Raw genomic sequence first — 20,222 nt, 5'->3', positions numbered from 1 at the left:
AATAATTGTTAATGGCATAAAGTAGTTAAGGAACTTAATCTATACTGTTGATATCCTTCTTAGAGCTTTTAGTTAATTTCCATATATAAAATATTGATATTTGGATGATGTAAAATTAATAGGATATTGGGCCTCCCTAATCTGCCACTTGCACAGGCATGTGCGGTTTGGTAAAATAATTTCTCTAAGCTTCTGTTTCCTCACCTGTGGAATGGGGCAGCAGTATTCAAGCTGTAAAGATTAGGTGAGTACTGTATCTTAGTGTGCTTATCGTACTTCCTAACACAGTAGGCCTTTCATAAATTTTAGATGCTATGATTTCTAAGCTTTTTACCAAATGAAGAGTTAGTTTGTGTTTTTACAGAAATGTATATACCAATTAAGGTAAGAAAAGCACATAAAGTTGCAAAGAGAGAAAAGTAAAATGTTGAGCCAATTGAGTTGAAGACACTGGTGTATCCAAGTAAAGAAATTCAGAGGACAGCAGCAGCAAAAATGTAGATAGAGCTCAGAATAATCTACACAGAAGTGAGACAGAGGCAGGTATTCAGAAGCTGAGAAAAACGGGGAATGAAGAGGACCAAGGCTAGACAGAAGCTGGAGAAAGACTTAACTTTTTGTTGAGTGGGCTGTCTTCACTCACGGTCTCTGTAAAGATAGATAACCAGCATCTAAAGTGTACCTCAAAATACCCAGGTGGATTATTAGAATACTGCCTCTGCTGGGAAGTGGCTCTATAGTCTTGGCCAATTATATAATTTGGAGTCTCAGTGTCCTTACCTATACAAGGGAGTTAGCATCACCGACCACTGGGGTGTTAGGAAACAACTGGAGTAATACATGAAAGCCCCCGCACAGTTACAGTGCCTGGGGCAGAGGATGCATGAAAATGGATACAGACTGTAGACAGTGAGGAGAGCTGGGAAATCAGAAAGACTTGCAGATCATATATGTGAATGATAGAGCTGTAGTTTTCATGCCACAAGAGCCTAAAATAATGTTTTTAAAAAATAGCTACACACAAAATAAGCAAAACATTGTATTTAGTGTGTCTTACAGTATATATTAAAAAAGAGGTAATAAAAGAGATGGAAATGTCAAAGGCCTTGAAATAAAATATGTCCAAAGCTAACTAACAAAGAGCTTCTTTATTTGTAACTAAGTGAGACATACGGATATGCCTTCATCTTTTTGTACCCTTTTGACTTTCAGTTCCCTCAGTAAAGCCCTCCTCTTTAGCTATTTTGCTACCATTTACCCTCCACTCACAACCAGAAACCCAGATTTCTAATTTCCTGCTCCATGTCCCCACCTGCTTAAAAACTTCCCCGTTGTGTTAGACCAACTCTCATAACCCCAGAGCACAATGAAATATACAGGGTGTGGCAAAAGTACATTTACACTTGTGAGTGTGTGAAACACAGATCTTATTCCTGTATTATTTATTAACTATGGTATTATTTTCCATGCAAACAACTGTAAACCTACCTTTTCCCCACCCTGTATATATTTTAAGCTTGTATATTTTTATTATATGTTATCTGGTTTTTAAAATTGAGAATAAGTTATTTGTAACAGTACATTAGATTAGCGTATAATCGTCTAACATAAAGACAGTGGAGAAAAGAGAAATGAGAACAAATTTTTTGTGTTCAAAGAAATCTTAAAGAGATCCTTCCAAAGTCCCCTGATCTAGAAAGAGAAGGTATGATGGTGAAAAGGAACGTATGATGTGTAGGAATCCTAGCCACAGGGACATGGAGGTTATGTTCCATGCCTCTGGTTTTTGGAGCCCAGGAAAGTATATTTGGCCATGGTGTGCTTGTGACACACTCTCAGGGTAGGAAGGGCCCTCAGAAGTCATGGAACCCAATCCCCATCCCCAACACCACTGACCAGCTGTTCTGCAGCTGCCTCATTCATTCCTTATAATTACAGAAGAGGTTAGATCAGAGCCTACCACTCCACACATGAAGGAACTCACTACCTCCTAGGACAGAGCAGTCCAACTTTGGAAAGCTCTAACTGTGAGAAACTCCTTGATAGGGTTCAACCGAAATCTGATGCCTTACAATTTCAAACAGCTGCTAATGTTTCTGTTCTCCAAGGCTACACAGAACAGTGCTAATCCCTCTTGTATGTAACAATCCTTCAACTTTTGAAGATAGCTATCATGTCCCTTTCCCGAGCCTCCTCTTTTTCATGCTTGGCATCTACTTCTCCTTAATCATTCTTCAAATGAAGTGGTGCTCCACTACTCTGGTGTAATGTAGTAGTGTCTTTTGCAAAAAGAAAATCACAAATCTAAGTTAGCGAAAGTATCACAAACCGATAACTCAACTTCTACACAATATATTACATTTTAATCGTGTAAAGAAAAGTTTCATATCAGATGTTTTCTTCTCCTTATCTGCCACAAATGGAAAGAGTATGGGCTTTCAAGGGACAGTCCCACATTTTATGTGACTTAACACATACATGTGGGACAGCTGACACCTTGCCAGATAACTATTCATTCTGATTAAAAATGTAAGCAGATAACATAGTTATTACCACACATATTATGTCAACCACAAATTCAAATGTGATTCCTCAGCGGATCAATTAAAAGACATATGACCCACCAGTTATCCACACCTACTTGCAAGAGAATTCATACCATCTGCTTCACTGACATCCTTAGGCCTGCCTCACTCATGTGACTTTTCTCCTAGACTAATTCAGTCCGTGAGCCAAACACTCTGCCTATCTCGTTTTTAAACCATCTCTTTTCAAAACTCAATTCAAATAAAAAAGCACTTATGCTGTGATACAAAACTTAGAAACATGCCTTCTTCACACTAACAATTGTGGCTAAGTTAGTATATTACTACTCATAGTCCTCTTACTTTAAAATATGGAAAGATTTTTTTATGTAATGACTCTAATGGCAAAGATGCATCAGAATGGGTCACAGCATATGCCAAAACAGATGTCTGAAGGTCCAGTCCCATGCCTGGCAGTGATTTTTTTAGCTGTGTGATCTGCAGAAGTCTGAGGAAGCTGGGGAGGGATGTGGGGAAGCCAATCAGATGAGAATGTATTTCAATATTTTAACAATCAGTAAAATTGTAAGAAACACAGGTCTTGAATATCAGTCCTGGTAACAGAATATACTTTGCTTCTCGTACCCTTAACGCAAGTGTTTACAGGATTTTGAAAATGTCAAACAAAAGTCTCTACATTCTTAACAGAAATCAAATACAAACACTGAAGTTATTTTTTCATACATTTGAGTAGAAAGCATTGAAAAGCATTTGATCCTGACTTGGTATAAAATCAAAGATGTCATTAGTTTAAAACCTCCATGTGCTATATCAGCATATATACAATTACGATGAACTTTAATCAAGAGAGAAGTGGCTGAAAAAAAATTAACCTTGAAATAACCACTGGAAATATGATGAGATGAACAATTCATGAACATGAGAGTTATTCTCTATAGTGAGTTTGATTGTGGAGAATGTAGACTTGAGCCATAACAAAGCTCAAGTAGATATAAGGTTATAACTTTTCAGCCCTGGCCAGTGGCTCAGGTGATAAAACGTTGGTCTGAGGTGTAAATGTCCCAGGTTCAATTTCCGGCCAGGGCACACGTAAGAAGGTAAGAAGCGAGCATCTGCTTCTCGCCCCCTCTCTCTCCCCCTTCTCTCCCTCTTCCCCTCTTGCAGTCAGCGGTCAGCTGGTTTGAACATTGGCCCCAGCACTGAGGATAGCTCGATTTCCCAGTCAGGGTGAATGTGGGAGTCTGTCTCACTATCTCCCCTTCTCTCACTTAAAAAAAAATTTTTTTAAAGGTTATAACTTTTCAGTTACCTTATCATTCACTATGCTTTCAGGAATGTTCCTTGATATATGCCCAAATATGGATGTTATTGTACAAATTCCTGGATTTTTTAGAATCATATCTCCATCAAGTGTGATCTTTTTATATATATATATATATATATATATATATATATATATATATATATATATATACAGTTAGCCTCATTTAGAAATTTCTCAAACATTTATTTTGAATAATGGCATTTTTTCACAAAGGCCAAGGTCTAAGTTTTAGGTCTTTTTGTTTTGTTTTATAGCTACTTCCTGGTCATTGCAGTGGATCCCACCCTATTGACTGACTTACACGTCCACTGAATGGCTGGTTCCCAGAGTTCCCAAGTGTCCATCTGAATCTGCACCAGCTTCAAACTATAAATTACCACAGAATAACAGGACTTCCAATTCACTTACAAGTAATCAAAATTCTATTTTTTTTCTTTTTTAATTGATTTTAATTTATTGTGTTTACATAGATTCTAGTGTCCTACCAAATACATCCCGCCCACCCCCGTGTTCCCCTCAACATCCCCTGCCCCCCTCCCCCAGGCCCTCCCCCCCTTCCTTCCAGGATTTGCTTTCCTACTCTCTATATTCTTTAATATCAAAAACCCACTATCTAAGTCCTTAGAAAAAAAATTAAAGAGATATTTTGAATGTTTTGACATATTTTATTTTCTGCAGACTTGGAATAATTGAAATGTTTTTGTTTTCCCTTTTGTTTCTCATTAATAAATCTCACTTCACAGTGCTCATCCTGCCAGGGAGAAATATGGTACTTACAGAAATTTATTTTTATATATAGCCTATAAATATTGAGTGAAAGCTGTTAAACTGTGGGAGATCAACGTCGTCTGCACCTTTCAAGAGTGACTGAGTCAGTTTGAGGAGTGAAATAGCATGTATCAGATCTAAATTTGCTCAACAAAATTAGCTGCATGCCATTCTATTCGTCTTATCTCTTTCTCTGGCTCATGGTGTGCTAATTCTGGCCATAAGCAATAGAGTAAGTACAGAAAAAATAATGAATGTCCCTCTCACCAACAGTTGCATAAAATGTTTTGTCTATTTCAATTTATCTCAAAGCTTTTTATACTTTCAAATTTTATCCTGTACTTAAAAAAAAGAAAGAAAAGAAAAAGGCCACTAAAGAATTATATCTGAATACCAATCACTTCAGTTTCTATAAATTCCAAGTACACTTTTAGAGATTTCGATATATCACCAGGGACAGTGGCCCTGCTAAATCTGAAGTTAAAACAACTGGGAAATATTATTAACTGTTTAGTTGGATGTTTTTTTACACAGTAACATTGTGACTTGAAATACTTATCCTTTTATTATTACTTAAATGTGCTAATATAATCATTAAATATGAATAAATATTGGTGCTGAGTACTGCTGTTAATTTTTAGATGCATTGTTTTATTCACATCTAGTAATAATGTTTATTGTAGTTAAAATGGTCACATTTAACATAGCCAGATGATAAAAGTCAAAGAGATTTTTATCTGTGCTAAATAACAACTAATTAAAATTAAAAGTGCTATATTTCAAAGGGTAGGACCTTAAAAATACTGCATAGCTTTTAAACAGTAGGTCCTGAGTTACAAATATCCAACTTAACATACAATGGAGTGCCATAAGGGCTATTATAATCAACTGCAGTTGGGCATCAGCGAAAATGACATCACAGAGTTACTCGACTCCCATGGAAAAGAACTTGCCAATGAAGACTTTATGGAACTAGAGCAGCAGATGACAGCATTTAGGGAGGAAAACAGACCTAGAAACTCCAGAACTGAAAAAGTTTTCTACAAAACAGCCAATGCTTTTTATCTCGTTGAAACAGGAATGGCAATGTGAGAAAAGCAAGATCCTGACAGAGAGAGAGAGATTCACCAACATCTACGGACAGTGACTGAAGGCCCGAGATGCTCAAGGGCCATTTATAAGAAAAAGAAAAACTCAGTACAAGCCTCTTTGATGCTGACTTCAGGACGCTGACTCCAGCAGCAAAATCAAAACCTGACTCCCTAACATCCTCTCCAACAAGTCCATCATCTTCCGCATCATCCAAGATCATTTAAGGTTTTATTTGAAAATGTTTAAGTATTTGTATGTGCATAAAGGTGAAAATAAATACTATGTTAAGACAAACATCTAAGTTGCATTTAATTATTAAATGTACCTATTCCCACTTACATACATATTCAACTTAACAAATGTACAAGAACCTATCTCATTCGTAACCCGAGGACTGCCTGTATACCCAAATTGGCGAAATTCTTTTAAATCACACACAAACTATACAATTGCATAAGAGATATTATTACATTACTTATTTTTAAAACATGATGTCAAGAAAATAGATATATGTCTGCATTAATCATGTTTGTAGAGAGAAAATCTGAAAATTATCTTATGTAGTACATTATTATATACAAAGCTACGTGGAAGTGTTTTAAAGTATTATTTTACTGCATATGAATTTTTTTTCCTCGAAGCAGTGCATCGGTCTATATTAACAGTGGACTGTAACTTCATCCAGTAGAAAAAAACAATTAAAAATTATAATTACCCAAAATCCCCAGTGAAAGGGAATACTATTACTTCTGAAAATGTATAATTTTCAAATGTAAGCAAACTTCCAATAACTTTTTGTTGTTGTTTTTACAAGCTTCAGCTTCTCAGCCCCTCTCTTGCACTGGTGCCTCCCCAGGTCCTGTACTTAATTTTTATTTCCATTTCTGTATTGCTTGTTTCCCAATTTCTATAATATACTGCTTACAAAAATTAGGGATATTTCAAAATAAATATAAAGCAATAAAAAAAGAAGCATTTGATTTTTTTTTTATTAAACAGGAACATCAGAAAAGCAAACAAGTCAAAGAAAGTTCGATTATGCAAATGGGATGCAAAACCAACTTTTATTTCATTGGTGCAAACGCACTACACAAAAGGCTGAAAGTACTGGAGTGTCTGCATGTTCCCTGATCCCCTAATTTTTGTGAACAGTGTCCATGTCTCAAAGACTTGAAAATGTCGCGGCTTCCAAATGTCCTCAAAAAGACAAGGCTTATCTCACTGTTTCCATAACATATACCATACAAGGAAAGAACTCTGGGGAATACAGCCGAGGAGGAGGACTACAGAGCAACCTCAAGGAAGACTCCTTCAAGGACAGATACATTGGACAAGCTAATTCACGTGGCTCCAGGGAAAGCAAAAAGGGCTGTTGACCTGAAGGCGGAAGGATTTGGTGTGCTGAGCATCCCTGCGTCGCACAGCAGGGCAGGTAGAGTGGGGCCGGGCTTCTGAGAGGCATCTGTAGCTCTGTGGCTGCCAGAGGCGTCCAAGTAGCTGCGCAGAGAAGGCAGAGCCAGCTGGCTCTCAGGGCGGGGCAGACAGGTGACATGGACCAGACCAGTATACAAGTCAGGCTTCGCCCATGCATACCTCTTCTTTATATCCCTATTTCCTTATCTACAAAGACGGAACAAGAGTTCCTGAGTCAAACTCCCTTCTCAGGTTCTCTTAAAAGAAAAGCCATCAGAAGGTTCTAAAGGAATTTCAGACAAAGGTCTGAATGTCTCTATTGCCCAGGTCTCTCATTAGGTGACTACTCTGCAGATGGTTAGGGAAGTTTGAAAGCTTCATTAACTCTTCCAGTCCATGATAAATTAAGATACTAGTGGGGTACTACAGTGTCTTGGAAAGGTGCAGTTTCTCAGAACCCAGTAACCTGAGAAGAAATGTCTGGAAGATCATGTTCACTGGCAGAAGCTGGCTCTATAAATACTATCAGCATGTCATCGATTGTCAGAATGCAGAATAAATATGTAAAAGAGAAGCCAAGAGAACCCCAGTCACCTCTCAGTTCAGTTATTTTGCAAGGGCTTCCTCTGTATGATCCTTTTGAAATGGTAGGCATATGTCTAGTTGTCTCCTTGAAGCTACTGAGAGATACTGGTTACAAGAAAGCTGTATTATCACATATATCTAGGAACAGAAAATGCCACATTCAATTGGAACTTATTTTTTATTCATAAAATACTATTAGCATTTCTCTGGAGGCATATATTCCTCCCAAGAGTTTGGAAAATTACTTAGTAACATACATACATATACATTGTATTGTGCTTTATTAGACTCCTCTAACCATCTTTAAAAGAAAGGGAAAAGTTGGCATCTTGAGTTTCTTATATGTCCTCCCCATTCCTCACATGATCCTGGAATACAGTGATGGGTCAGTTCATGCTTACTAGTTTACACTGATTGCGTGGTGAGTGCACAGTGGAATATATAGAAGATGTATTATAAAGCTGTACCTCTAAAATTTATATGATGCTATTAAACAACATTAGCCCAATGAACTTAATTTTAAAAAAAATTTTAATGGGAGATTTAAATCACAATATAATAGCCATATAAAAATAGTGGAGTACAAAACACATGTTTAAGTATGATAGTCACATATATTTAACTCACCAAAAATAAAACTAACAGAAATACTTTGTACCATATTATGAGCAGGCTCTAAAAATGGGAATGGGGACAAGTGATATACTCTTGGAAACCCTCCATTGAAAGAAATACCCTTGCAAGCTTGAGAAAGCAACTAAAGAAATTCCCAGGGTAAACATGCCTAATGTCTATTATTAAAGAATTCTATAACTATGTTTTTAGAACAGCTTACTTTGTGCACTAGATGGTTTAATTACAAAAAATAACCATCTTTGAATAAGCTTAAAAATGTTTCAGTAAATGTATGTTATTCTTTAAAATTACTTTTAAAGAGCTTACTATGTATGTGGCACCACATTAATCTCTGCAAGGAGTACAAACTCTTGGTTTTAAAAAGTTAAAAGTACAGTATGGTTTGAGATTAAACTCCAGGTACGTGGTATAGATAAGGATTATTTATAGTGCAGGGCAGTCAGCAAAGGAAGGTTAATTATGAGGTATGATTTAATGTAGGACTGAAAAGATTCAACATTTGAGATAGGCAGAAGCACTCAGTGAACCATGAATCCCAGGGGTAAGGGGTCAGTGAAGGCAAAGACAAGAAGCAAGGTCCAAGTCATGGAATACTGACTAGGTAAGCCTGGTTCTTAGATTACCTGGTAAGAAACAAGACTGAATTAAAAGGGAAACTGAAGACTATTTTAAAAGGCTTTGAATTTTATAAGGGGAATTTATTTGAAAACTTCTAAATAGAATCAAGTATGATAAAATGTATTACATTAGAAATGGTCATCTGGAAATGAGAAAAGAAGTCTTGGAGGGAAGAGGACATTGAACAAGGGAACCAATAAAATGGATCTCACAAAATAGCCCTGCTCTGAGGTTCTAAGGACTGGATGAGTCAGTAAAAATGTAGGAAATAGATGTTAATAAGCCATGCAATCAAATTTCTATTAGAAAAACAAAAATTTGTTTATCCGCTCTGATTCTAAGTAAAATGATCAGACAAAGGAACTTCTAAAACTAAAGGTGTGTGACTTTAAGAACTACTATTGTTTATTTCTTTTTTATTTTCATCGGTCCCTACAGAAACAAATTCATATTGCCTAAGCCTACGGGGAAGAATAGAAAATGATGACAAAAGTTAATTTTAGTAAAAGGAGAGTTCATGTAAAGCAAAATATTCACTACCACCAATGACCTCAATTAGGCAGCCCTGTGCTAGTGAGAGGGATCTATCCTGAAATACAGGTTTGCACAACTTATTACTCAAAGTATAACTATATTAGATACAGTCTCAGAAACTAGAGCATCCATGGCCATCTTTCTCAGTCCTAACCAGACATGAGATATCCTCAGAAAGACACAGAAGTCCAGTAAATGCATCTTTTGAAGGCAGACTTAGGATCCCTACTTGTATCCTAAGGCTTAAAACCTGGATGTCCACCTATCCCAGATGCATATGGCATCGGACATAAGTAAAAGTCAAAAGAGTAATAAAGATGTAGTAGGTCAAAGTGATTATTTACAAGTCTAAGCTTTTTGGAAAACAAATAAACTAGTGTTTATCACACACACCATTCATTTTCTTCTCTTTAAACACCTTCGGACAATGTTCCAAATGAAATATATATGCACAACAAAAACACACACACACATTCACACAGCTTGATTCCTAATATTTCAACTCTGAATTCAGACACTAAGTCTTACAGATTCTTACTGATGTTTAGCATGCTTCGAAACTCTCTACAACATGGGCAATAACATGATTAACAATGATGCTAACCTACCTCTACCCCTCAAGGGAGAGGTTTAATGATGTTGCCCGGGAAGTTACATGGTATCTATGTTAATGTTACCGGGTCCTCCCTCATCTCAAACCCCTAACAGGAAGTAACTCTCCCTGACTGAACAAGTATCAAACCTCCTTCCCCCGAGATGCAGACCATGACTGAAAGCTCTGGTGCTCAAGAAAGTCAGCAGCCACACCCAGAGAGTGTTAAGCTTATGTCAAGGCTCCATTGGAGTAAAAATGGCCCGGGCACTGGGGATGGCTCCTTGGCCTCTGCCCCAGGTGCTAGAGTGGCTCTGGTCGCGGCAGAGCGATGCCCCGGAGGGGCAGAACGTCGCCCCCTGGTGGGCAGAGCATCGCCCCTGGTGGGCGCGCCGGGTGGATCCCGGTCGGGCGCATGCGGGAGTCTGTCTGACTGTCTCTCCCCGTTTCCAGCTTCAGAAAAATACAAAAAAAAAAAAAAAAAAAAAACATGGCAAACTCAGGAGGCCCAGAGGAAGCATCTTGCAGAAGCCAACAAGCGGGAGGCAAACGTGCACTAGACATAAATGTATAAAGTCTTAGTAGTCCAAGCTTAACTTACGTACTTCTACAAAGAACACAACTGTGATCTTAGGAGAGGCCTGAAAAGAAACAAAAAAAAAGAGGACCCAACAAAGACAGTGTAAAAGAAAAGTAACTTGGCTCCAAGGACGGGGTGAACAAGTCTGAAGTGTTCCCATTGGTTTGCTGATAAATGGTCCTTATCAACTAACTGGTGATGAGAAGTCCAGGGGTTAGCCTTTATAGTCCATTTTGTTTGAGCACACATATCACTTAATAACAAATGAAGAAACCGTTCGTTTTGTTTGAGCACACATATCACTTAATAACAAATGAAGAAACTGTTCATTTTGTTTGAGCACACATATCACTTAATAACAAATGAAGAAGTAACCATTCTCTACTGTTTGGTCATCTTTAAAGTCACATAAAAGAAATTGTTGAAGGTGCCGTTATACACAAAAACTAGTGTGGCAGCCCTTATCTGACTTTTAGAGTCAACATGCTATGTCAGAAGAAACCTGCTTAGTAAACAGAGCCTCTTACAGAACTGTCTTAACAAAGGTGCCTTATTTCTTTATTCTCAACGAGCTGCAAATTATAAATGCAATCAACGATTAGTTCCTAAAGATAAAGATGTTGATGATCCATCTCACAGTCTTCCCCTTGAAAAGAACTTCACAGCTTGATAATTAGGCCCATGGTTCCAACCCATTTGTTTTCATTTCAGTCTTGCAATTCACTCGTAAAACAACACAGCCTTGTATCTGTTTATTTTTTTAAGTGTCTGCAACTTTTCAAGTACTTTTATGTTTGTTCAAAATAAGTGATAGGGGTTTCAAGAGATGCCAACTAATTTACACCACCCAACCTCCCTGTGCTCCCAGTCGCCCCAGTTACACACTGAGAGGACCAATCTGTGGTCCCTCAATAATGCCAGACTTCTTCTTCCAGGCCAGCACAGGAGAAGCAAGGGAAGAGTGGGAGGCAACTGGGGGAGCGTTCCAGCCAGGGGCACAAAGTGGCTTCTCACTGCAGTTGTAACAAAAGCAGCTTCCTCCCTGCCCTGGGTACCTTGTTTAGATACTAGGGCCACACAAATGAATTCCCTTGAAAAAAATCAAAAAGAGGCCCACTTACAAACATAATTGAAAACCGATGGATTTCTTTTTCTTAAAAGTCTAAACATCCTTTGTTCTAAATATTTTTGTTTAATAAGGTTAATTGTTTCGGTGTCACTTTTAGTTTCACTAATAGAGATGAAAGAATTGAGACACAGAGCAAGAAGTCTAACCAAAGATCACATAAGAAAAGACTGGATGACCAGAATCCAATTCTCCTAACTTTTATTCTGGTGCTTTACTCTGTAGCATCACAGAGCAGCAGGGTGGCGGCTGCACTACCCACCGCTCAGGCACGCACCTTTCTCATTAGATTCTATGTGGCTGCTGCCCCCTGGAGTTGTGCAAAAGCAACAGGCTGGCAGAATCATCGCTTATTCAAAAAGAAAATAACTATAAAACAATTACCACATTGTTCGAAAAAGCACTTTAGAATTAGTGCTTTTCATATATTTTCATATATTTTACCTCTTTGTCATAAATGTGAGGCAGTTCTCTTCCCTCTTGAAAACTTAGTACAAATAGCACTCATCTAAGTATCAAATCCAAAAACAAGAAAGTGGGTTTAAAGCGTTGATGAAAGCATTGGAAAATAGCTCAATTTCTTTAACAAACATGTCAGAATTCTCAACAACTCATAAAGAGAGAAGTCATATACAGTGAAATCTGAAGAGACCACAGAGCAGTTCTGCCAAGTAATATTTTGGGGAAATGGCCTCAAATATGAATTCCTTAGAGTTAAGAACCTCTTTATTTCATTTAGACAGGTGCCATTGTCACAGAGATGGTCTTATAAAAACTTTCCATTATGTTCAATGACTTACGTGTACATCCTTTAAATATCTATATATCAATTAGCTTGCTGCTGGAATATTCCTTAATAGCACAGAAGACATTAAAGACATTTTTTCAGAAAACTGCTAAACAGAGGAGGAACAGAAAGAACACGACGTGCATGTCCCTCCAGAGTACGCAGCCGAGTCACAAAGACATGGAGGGAGTTGTTCAAGGTATCAAGAAAAAAAACAGAGAAAATATCCCCCCAATATATATATATCATATATCCTGATTTAAAACACCTAGTTATGCCCTGTGTCAAACCCACAAAATAAGCACTTCAGATCTCCTTCTAATTATGCAGAAGAGCTATGGTTTTAAGAAACATTGATTTAGGATCTTGTCACTATAAAAAAAATTAAGAAATTATAATTCATTATATGCACTGTAAACTTCAGTCAATACCTATATTAGAAAGCATGAAATGTTAGGGTTGAACTCCATCTACCCAATATTTATAATTATTTAGACAATGAGTCTTAGAGAAAAGATGCAATCTGGTTCCATATGGCCAAACGTAATATAGTAGATCATTTTTAAAATGATATAACCTGGAGAAAAGTTTATCATATGATTAAATTCTGGCCTGCACAACATACTCTGTAGATCACTAAAAAAGATAACAATGGGATACACTTGACAATTAATTTTTGTAGAATTGCTGTGGGCTTGAACAAATATAAGCTCATTTCAATGTAAGTATTAACATCTCCATAAAACTGGACCTCTCAAAAAGTATGAACTCAAACAGCAAGGGCCAACAAGTTTGCAGGCAACATCTTTTTTTTTGCATTTGTTTTATTTATGTGTTAAGTGTTTTAGGCACTTGTAAATTACACATGGAGATCTAACAGCAGCAGAACACTAAAATAAAGCAAACACTTGTAGCTATTGTTAATATATGTTGAATTTTCTTAATAACTGACTTGGAATAATATGAAAATGATATCATTTTAAAGCGTTGCAATGTCTAAGGCGCCCTAATGCAATTTTTTGTCTCAAAAGTATACCTTATATAGTCATTAATCTCAAGATGGCCCTAATCAACAAGCTTCACAATATTTAAGAAAAAATATTGGGGATTGCTTGCATCACTAGCATTTTTTTAAAAAATTTTAATGGCAGTGGTTTACCTTCCTTCCTTGGTCAAGAGGAGAAAAAAAAGGAGAAAGAGAAGGAAAATGGTATATACATCTCTGTAGGAAGATTGGGCCTTGGAGTCAGAGGTATGCTTGTGATCTTGGATCGATGCCTTTTTATTTTCTTTCAGGAATAAATCCGAGCAATGGAATGGCTTGCAATTGTCCAGCCAACCAGTCATATCAGATTTATCAGAAAGAAAGAATGAAAACTGGCTCAGAGGACTCCCGCAGTGGCTGAGTGGCAGGTGGCTGGGAAATACACCCACAAAAAGGAATACGCTTAGTGGTGAAGGGGAAAATATATACTCACGTGTGTAAATGCAATAAACAATAAGATGTAAAAAGAGAATCTACAGTAATGGAAAGGGTGAATGCATAAGACAGATGATAAATAGTACTTCTATCTAAGAACCAAAGGGTCTGAAGGCTCATGAATACTAAATATCTGAAACCACTTTAAGAAGGAAATATGATTTCCCCACAAATGAATGCAAACTCTAAAATTCAACCACTGCAAACTTACTGTATTCAGGTTAGAGGAAAAAGAAAAAAAAATGTAAATTTTCCATGCAGCACATGCTCTGGTAAATATTCTAATGTAATTTCTTAATTAAGACACATTTCCATTGACTAAATGAAAAATATATAGAAAGCAGTAAGTGCCTTGATTTTCAAAAAAAAAATTGACTTTTGATGCATGCATGATTAAAATAAATAAAAATGGTTACATTTAAGAAGAAAATCAGAAAACAGGAACCATGACACAACCAAGAGTCCTTCAATTTTTTTCACACCAGTTCATATTAGTGTTTTCAGGCGATGTGTAGTAATACTAATAGGTAACAATTTATTAAAAAGCATTTTGAGAAAAAAAACAATACCTTCTACAAAGACCCCTTTCTTTTACCTATATAAGATGTTCAAAATTAAAAGAAAAAAAGAAACAGTGTATCTATGGGTGTGCTTATAGCAAACACATGAAGCAAAAAAGATTGACTTTTTAAAAATATATATTTAACCTCTCTTTTAATATCTAATGAAGTTTTATTAACCTTTTTCTTCTCACATGTAAAAACAACCCCTAAGTTTGGAGATACAACTTTAAAATATGTAAGAAAACGTATGTTCTTTTATAGAATGAAAAGCAGGACTAAGTTACTTGCAAATAAGACATGGGAACTCCACTTGTTCAGCACCCTTCTGTTACGGTGCGTAAGACTATCATCAATACCACTGGACAGTTCATTTCAATACAAAGGTGATTTTATTTTTCAATCATTCCAGAAAGACAGAAATTTTGGAATTATTTATTTTAGTAGTAAAGACAAGTAGTCATATAACCGGCCCTTGGCTATATTTCCTGATAAAATGAATCACTGAGAATGAGGCAAAGTCCTTCATAATTACCAAATAATAATAATAATAACAATAATCGCCTTCTCTAAAGCTGATTTTTCCCCAAGCTCTAAAAAGGAGGAAAAAAATAAAGGTCCTGTTCAGTTGAAATTATTTTAAGAAATATCTTAAATCTATACAAGAGAATCATTGCCCCTCCCCTATTTTTATTCTATTCACATAGAGCAGTAAATAAGGTGCATTCTTTCTGCTTCTTAAGAAATTAGCATTTCAAAAATATGCCACTTTCCCCTGAACTCCAAGCGTGTCTAATAATACGAGAAGCAGATTGTCTTCCCTCGTTTCCTTAATTTGTTTCATCTAAAAGCAATTCACTCAACATCTTGTCGCCCTCTGGCAGCTTAGTTTACTTATCCGCACTTAATTTCTCATTTGGACCAAAACAAACTCCTCCAAACTGCTACTGACTGCTAACCACGAGAGGGGAGATGCAATATTTACTTGGAAACATACAGCCGCACAGACACAGCCGCAGACACACACAGCTCTTCACCCACATCCCAGACAGTAACTTGGTTTTAACAGCACACTACATTAAAGCCAGCCGAACTTTCCCAGCTAGGTGCGGCAGAGTGAAGGGTGGGGTAGGATGAAAAAAGAGGTCCCCAGGGGCATTTACAGTTTCCAGTGGATCACCTTAGCCTGCGTGTTGCAATTACATCAGGGATGCACCCGACAGCTTTTCTTTGTGCGGCCCTTTCATCTAGATCACTTTGTGTTTCGAACAAGTGAGGCTCGCCTTTGTGTCCCCAGAATTTCAAGTACAGAGTCACACACGGACCAACAATGGCACGCTAATCCTTGCGTTCTAAATGGGCTCACTTGTGGGTCTGACAATTCGCGGGGGGCGGAGGGGGGGGGGAGCGAGAAGAGACCAGCTGCAGAACTAATTTGGATTACATTCCTCGCAGAAATTCTGAAAAGGGCTTTTCGGCATAGCTCAACCCCAAGCCGCACAGTTAATACCGAATTGCTGCGGACTCGGAGCCCGGTCCCCCAGCGGCTGAATCCGAACCAGACAGCCCCCAGTGGGTCGTCTCCTAGAAATTCCTCTCCGCTAAGCCTGCACGTTGGTCGCAACTGCTTTTGAATGGGTCCATGTGCATAATCAGCCCATTGAGGGAAAATATGAAGGGGCTCGGAGTGGACAGGGAGATAAAAAGGGATGTATCCAAGAGGCCGCTTGGAATCTCCAGTCCGTGCTGGTGTAATTCCGGAGGTGGCTGCAGCGCGGGACCTGGTATGCATGAAGAATTCCAGAGTAACTGGGAGAGTGCAAACGACCAGGACAAACGGCGCACAGTGTGCCATTCGAAGGTCATTCTGAAAGGCTCTATGATTATAACTTGTTATTTACTAGGCAAGGCGAGGAGGAGGAGGAGGAGGAGGCGGCGGCGGGGGCGGGGGCGGAGCGGGAAAACTACAGCGCGCTGTTTTCCCGGTGAGGTCAGAAGGACACCCTCCCCGGCCTAGAGCTCGCCCTATCTAGCGCCACTCCCGGGGGCTTTTTTATCTCCTGCGGCTGCCTCCCACGCTCCCGGGAGCAGCCCTGGATGGTTCCGGAAATATCTCCGGCTCTCCAAAAGGGCCCCCCTTGGCCGTGTCAGACACCGATTCTATTCAGTCCGTCTCTCTCCCACTTTCAACCCGAGGAAACTCCAGCGTCAGAAACTTTGAGCTCGGCAGGTGCTGTCATTAGCCCTGCCTGCCGCGGCGCGCCGGCCCCGCCGCGCTGCCTCTCGGGGGTCACTTAGCCTTTCGCCTGTCCAGGTAGCTGGGGCTCAAGCTCTCCGCAAACAGGGGCCGCGCACCCAGCCAGCCGCGCCAGCCGCGCCGCCTCGGGTTCAATCAATTCGCGCGACAAGTCGGCTCGGCAGCCGCTGGGCAGTAAACAGAGAAGTTGGAGGGACTCCGGCCAATAGCAAGTTTAACTACAGGAAGAACTCTTCCTGGAGCGAAACCCAGCAACCGACGGGAAGGCAGGGCTCCCGACTCACGTATGTCAACCTCTTTTTTTTTTTTTCTTTTCTTTTTTTTTTTTAGAGGAAAAAAAAAAAAAGGGATGTCAGGCCGGCAAGCAAGCTTCCCTTCAAGTCAATCGGGCGAGAGCTCCGGGACGGCGGCCCAGGAGGCCCGGAGTTCCAGGCCCCCGGGCCGGGGCGCGCCCGCCCGCAGCTGCAGCTGCCCGGGCTGGGCTCGAGTCGGGTCTGGTCCGGCAAGGCTCGGGCGACTGGAGGCGCAGTGGCCGCCGGCGGCACACACAGGTGCCAAGCCCGTTTTCGAAGCCCCACTCTCCCGAGCCCTCCGCACAGAAGGGTCCAGCTGGCACCGCCCCAGGACCCCAGTCCTCCCGTGGCCCGAGCGGTGCGCCCTTCTCCCAAGCTTCTCTCTGCCCTCGGGGGCCCAGACGCGGGAAGGAGCGTCTCCTCCGATTCGGGGTTTGGGTCTCCCTTGTCCCGCACAACAGGCGCGGGGATCACAGAAGGGATCCCGCTCAGGTTTCACACAAAACGCGCGAGAAACAAAAAAAAGGGGAGGGGGGGCTTAAGGAAAGAAAAGAGAGAGAGGTGCAGAGTGTTTTTTTCACGATAAATAAAACACATGCACACACTGAGGGTAAGTTTGGGGACAGAATGAGAGGCGACCAAGAGCCCCAGGAAGAGGATCAGGTGGAGTGGTCCCTCCTCTCCTGAGAGCCAGTGGATGTCAGGTTGGGCTAAGGGGGACGAGGAAGCCACCCATGCAACCAAGCTGGCCGTAGCAGGTCCGACAACTGGTGCGCGAGAAAGAACCAGGACCCACCTGACTGGGAAGCGCTGGGCTGGACGCTTCCCGCAGCCACCAGCAGGCTCACCCAGACGCACAGTCCTGCCGCCAGCTTCATTTTTTGGAAGTCTCAGATCCCGTGCTGACAGTTACATGTCCAAATGGCATATCCCCTTTCGGGCACGCGGGAGAAGATCCGTCAGCCAGGCGCGCGTGGGGGCGCGAAGGAGACTGGCGCGTCGCGCGCGCGGTGCACTGGCTCCGAGCGCAGGCGACCAAGTCGGCGATTGCGGGTTCAGGGCCGACGACCCGAGGATGGGGAGAGTGGACGCTTGAGTGTGGGTGCGTGTCTGAGCGGGTGCTCGAGTGTGTGAACGTGCAGCTCCTGGCTGGACTGTGCAGCTATTTATTTCCCCGTGTGATCGTTCTCGCTCTCCTTCCCTGCTCACTTTCTCTCTTTCTCACTGGTCGGGCAACAATAAAAAGGAAGGGGAAAAAAGGGTTTCCAAAAAAAGTTGATTGCAAAGAGGCGGTAGGTTTCCGGCCTCTCGCCCCAGCAGGGCTATGTTCGGCTCCCTGTTTAGTTTCCTTGCACCTCCAATCCAAATTGGGAAGAAAGTGGGGAGGAGGAAGCTTCTTGCTTCTTCTCTCCCTATCCAGTCCTTTTTCCTGCCAGCTTTGCTCACACTTGTCCAGCGGCTGCGGTAATTAAAGCTCCAAGCGTTATTTCCAACGCTCCGCAGTCTCCAGCTGCAGCCCCACGGAGAAATTAATAAGACTCCCGGAGAAGGAAAAAAAAAAAAAAAAAAAAGTGGAGGGGGGCGGATAAAACAACCCTGCACGCAACCGGGCTGGCTCTGCTCAGCGGCGCAAACCCCGCCCCGCTCTGACCCACTAGCCACGCCTTTCCTCCCGCCCCCTCCCACAAAGGGAAATCTTATTGGCTGAGCCACTCCCCAAAATCGTCGGGCTCAGGAGTTGGGAAAACACCTGTCAGGGCGCGGGAGCGTGGTCGTGTGGGCGGGGGAGGCTGTATTTAAAGGGCTCACCCGAGGCCACAGAGTGAATGAAACAGAGGGTTGGGACAGCTGGCCCGCGGAGTGCCGGGCCATTAGAGAGGTGCTTACAGAAAAGATTTTTTTTTTTTAATAAAAAGAAATTCACCGTTTTCCCATTGCCCCTGGGTGCTCATCCAAAGACTCGACTTTCGCTATAAGTATTAAAAAAAAAAATAAAACGTGACTTCAGGCATAAAGACTCCACAGTTCTCTGTCCCTCATCATGCTCCACAGTCAGAAATGAGTTTAAAAGCTGGTTCAGTATCTGATAGCCTCTGCAGATTAGGTAGTCCCTGGGGTATCACCTGTCTTCCGCCCCCCACCCCCACCATTCCCACACACTGAGTCAAACTACAAGTCCACATTTGTAGAACTACATCCTTTGAATTTTCAGCTTTATGGTTCTTTTCACTTTCCCTTGGTCTCTAGGACAACTTGGTTTGGAGTCCTCATTAAACAGATTCTTGTCCAAAGGTACAAATTTGGTCATAAAGGACCAGAAATTGTTCCAGACCCGAGCTGGTTCGTTTAAAATAACTTAAGATCACCATGACAGGGTAGAATGCACCTGAAATGATACGGGTCTTCTACAATGGACCCAGCTTTAGGCCAATTTCATGTTCTCACGCTGCAAGTTCATGGCCTCCTGCCCCCAATCCCCAGGTTATTTTAGCTATGGGAGTTCCTGGGCTGCTCTTGATCTAAAATACCCTGGGATTGAGCCATAACAGAGTACATGTTGCTTGCCTTCCGCAGCCCTGGAACTGTACCCTGGGCAGAGACCAGAATCTCATACGCACAGTAGGTCCTTGGTTTGCTGTTTGCACAGGCATTCTCCGTGTGACTTGTTTTCCTTTCTCAGTTTCTCCAAAAGCAGCAAATGCATAAATAAAAAGTATCAGGGGAACATAAAAATCAAGCCACCCTGCCTCGTCACTGTCACTCAACATTAGAGACCTTCCCACTCCTCCCTCACATCTTCTCTATAGCCTTGTCCCCATAGAATTTCCATGGAGCTGAGAACAGAGAAAAACACAACCTCATCCCAGAAGCCTGAAGTCTTCCCTTTCTTAGGCCCACAGTAACAGGCACAGAGTGGACGCCAAACAAGCTGAGCATACTGTTTCACCCAGCAGTCGGAGGCGTGGAGAAACTAAGCCTGGAGCAGACAGTGATGACTCCATGATGGTACTAAATGCAGCAGGACTGTGCA

General features: G+C 40.9%; 1 protein-coding gene across 5 annotated transcripts in view; it reads right to left on the bottom strand.

The window, feature by feature from the left end:
• ERBB4 (erb-b2 receptor tyrosine kinase 4) overlaps window positions 1–18,699 on the bottom strand; it is a 1,148,959-nt gene extending 1,130,260 nt beyond the window's left edge. For all 5 annotated transcript variants that reach the window (XM_066278878.1, XM_066278881.1, XM_066278877.1 and 2 more), the window contains exon 1: window positions 17,988–18,699. In XM_066278878.1, coding sequence (XP_066134975.1) covers window positions 17,988–18,069 — 82 coding nt within the window. In that variant the 5' untranslated portion in view covers window positions 18,070–18,699. The remainder of the gene's footprint in view (window positions 1–17,987) is intronic.
• Window positions 18,700–20,222: the final 1,523 nt, after the last annotated feature.

This window comes from Saccopteryx bilineata, chromosome 5 (genome assembly GCF_036850765.1).
Source record: "Saccopteryx bilineata isolate mSacBil1 chromosome 5, mSacBil1_pri_phased_curated, whole genome shotgun sequence".
Classification (NCBI taxonomy): Eukaryota; Metazoa; Chordata; class Mammalia; order Chiroptera; family Emballonuridae; genus Saccopteryx; species Saccopteryx bilineata.
Note: the sequence above shows the minus strand (reverse complement) of the source record. Positions and strands in the feature narration are given on the sequence as shown.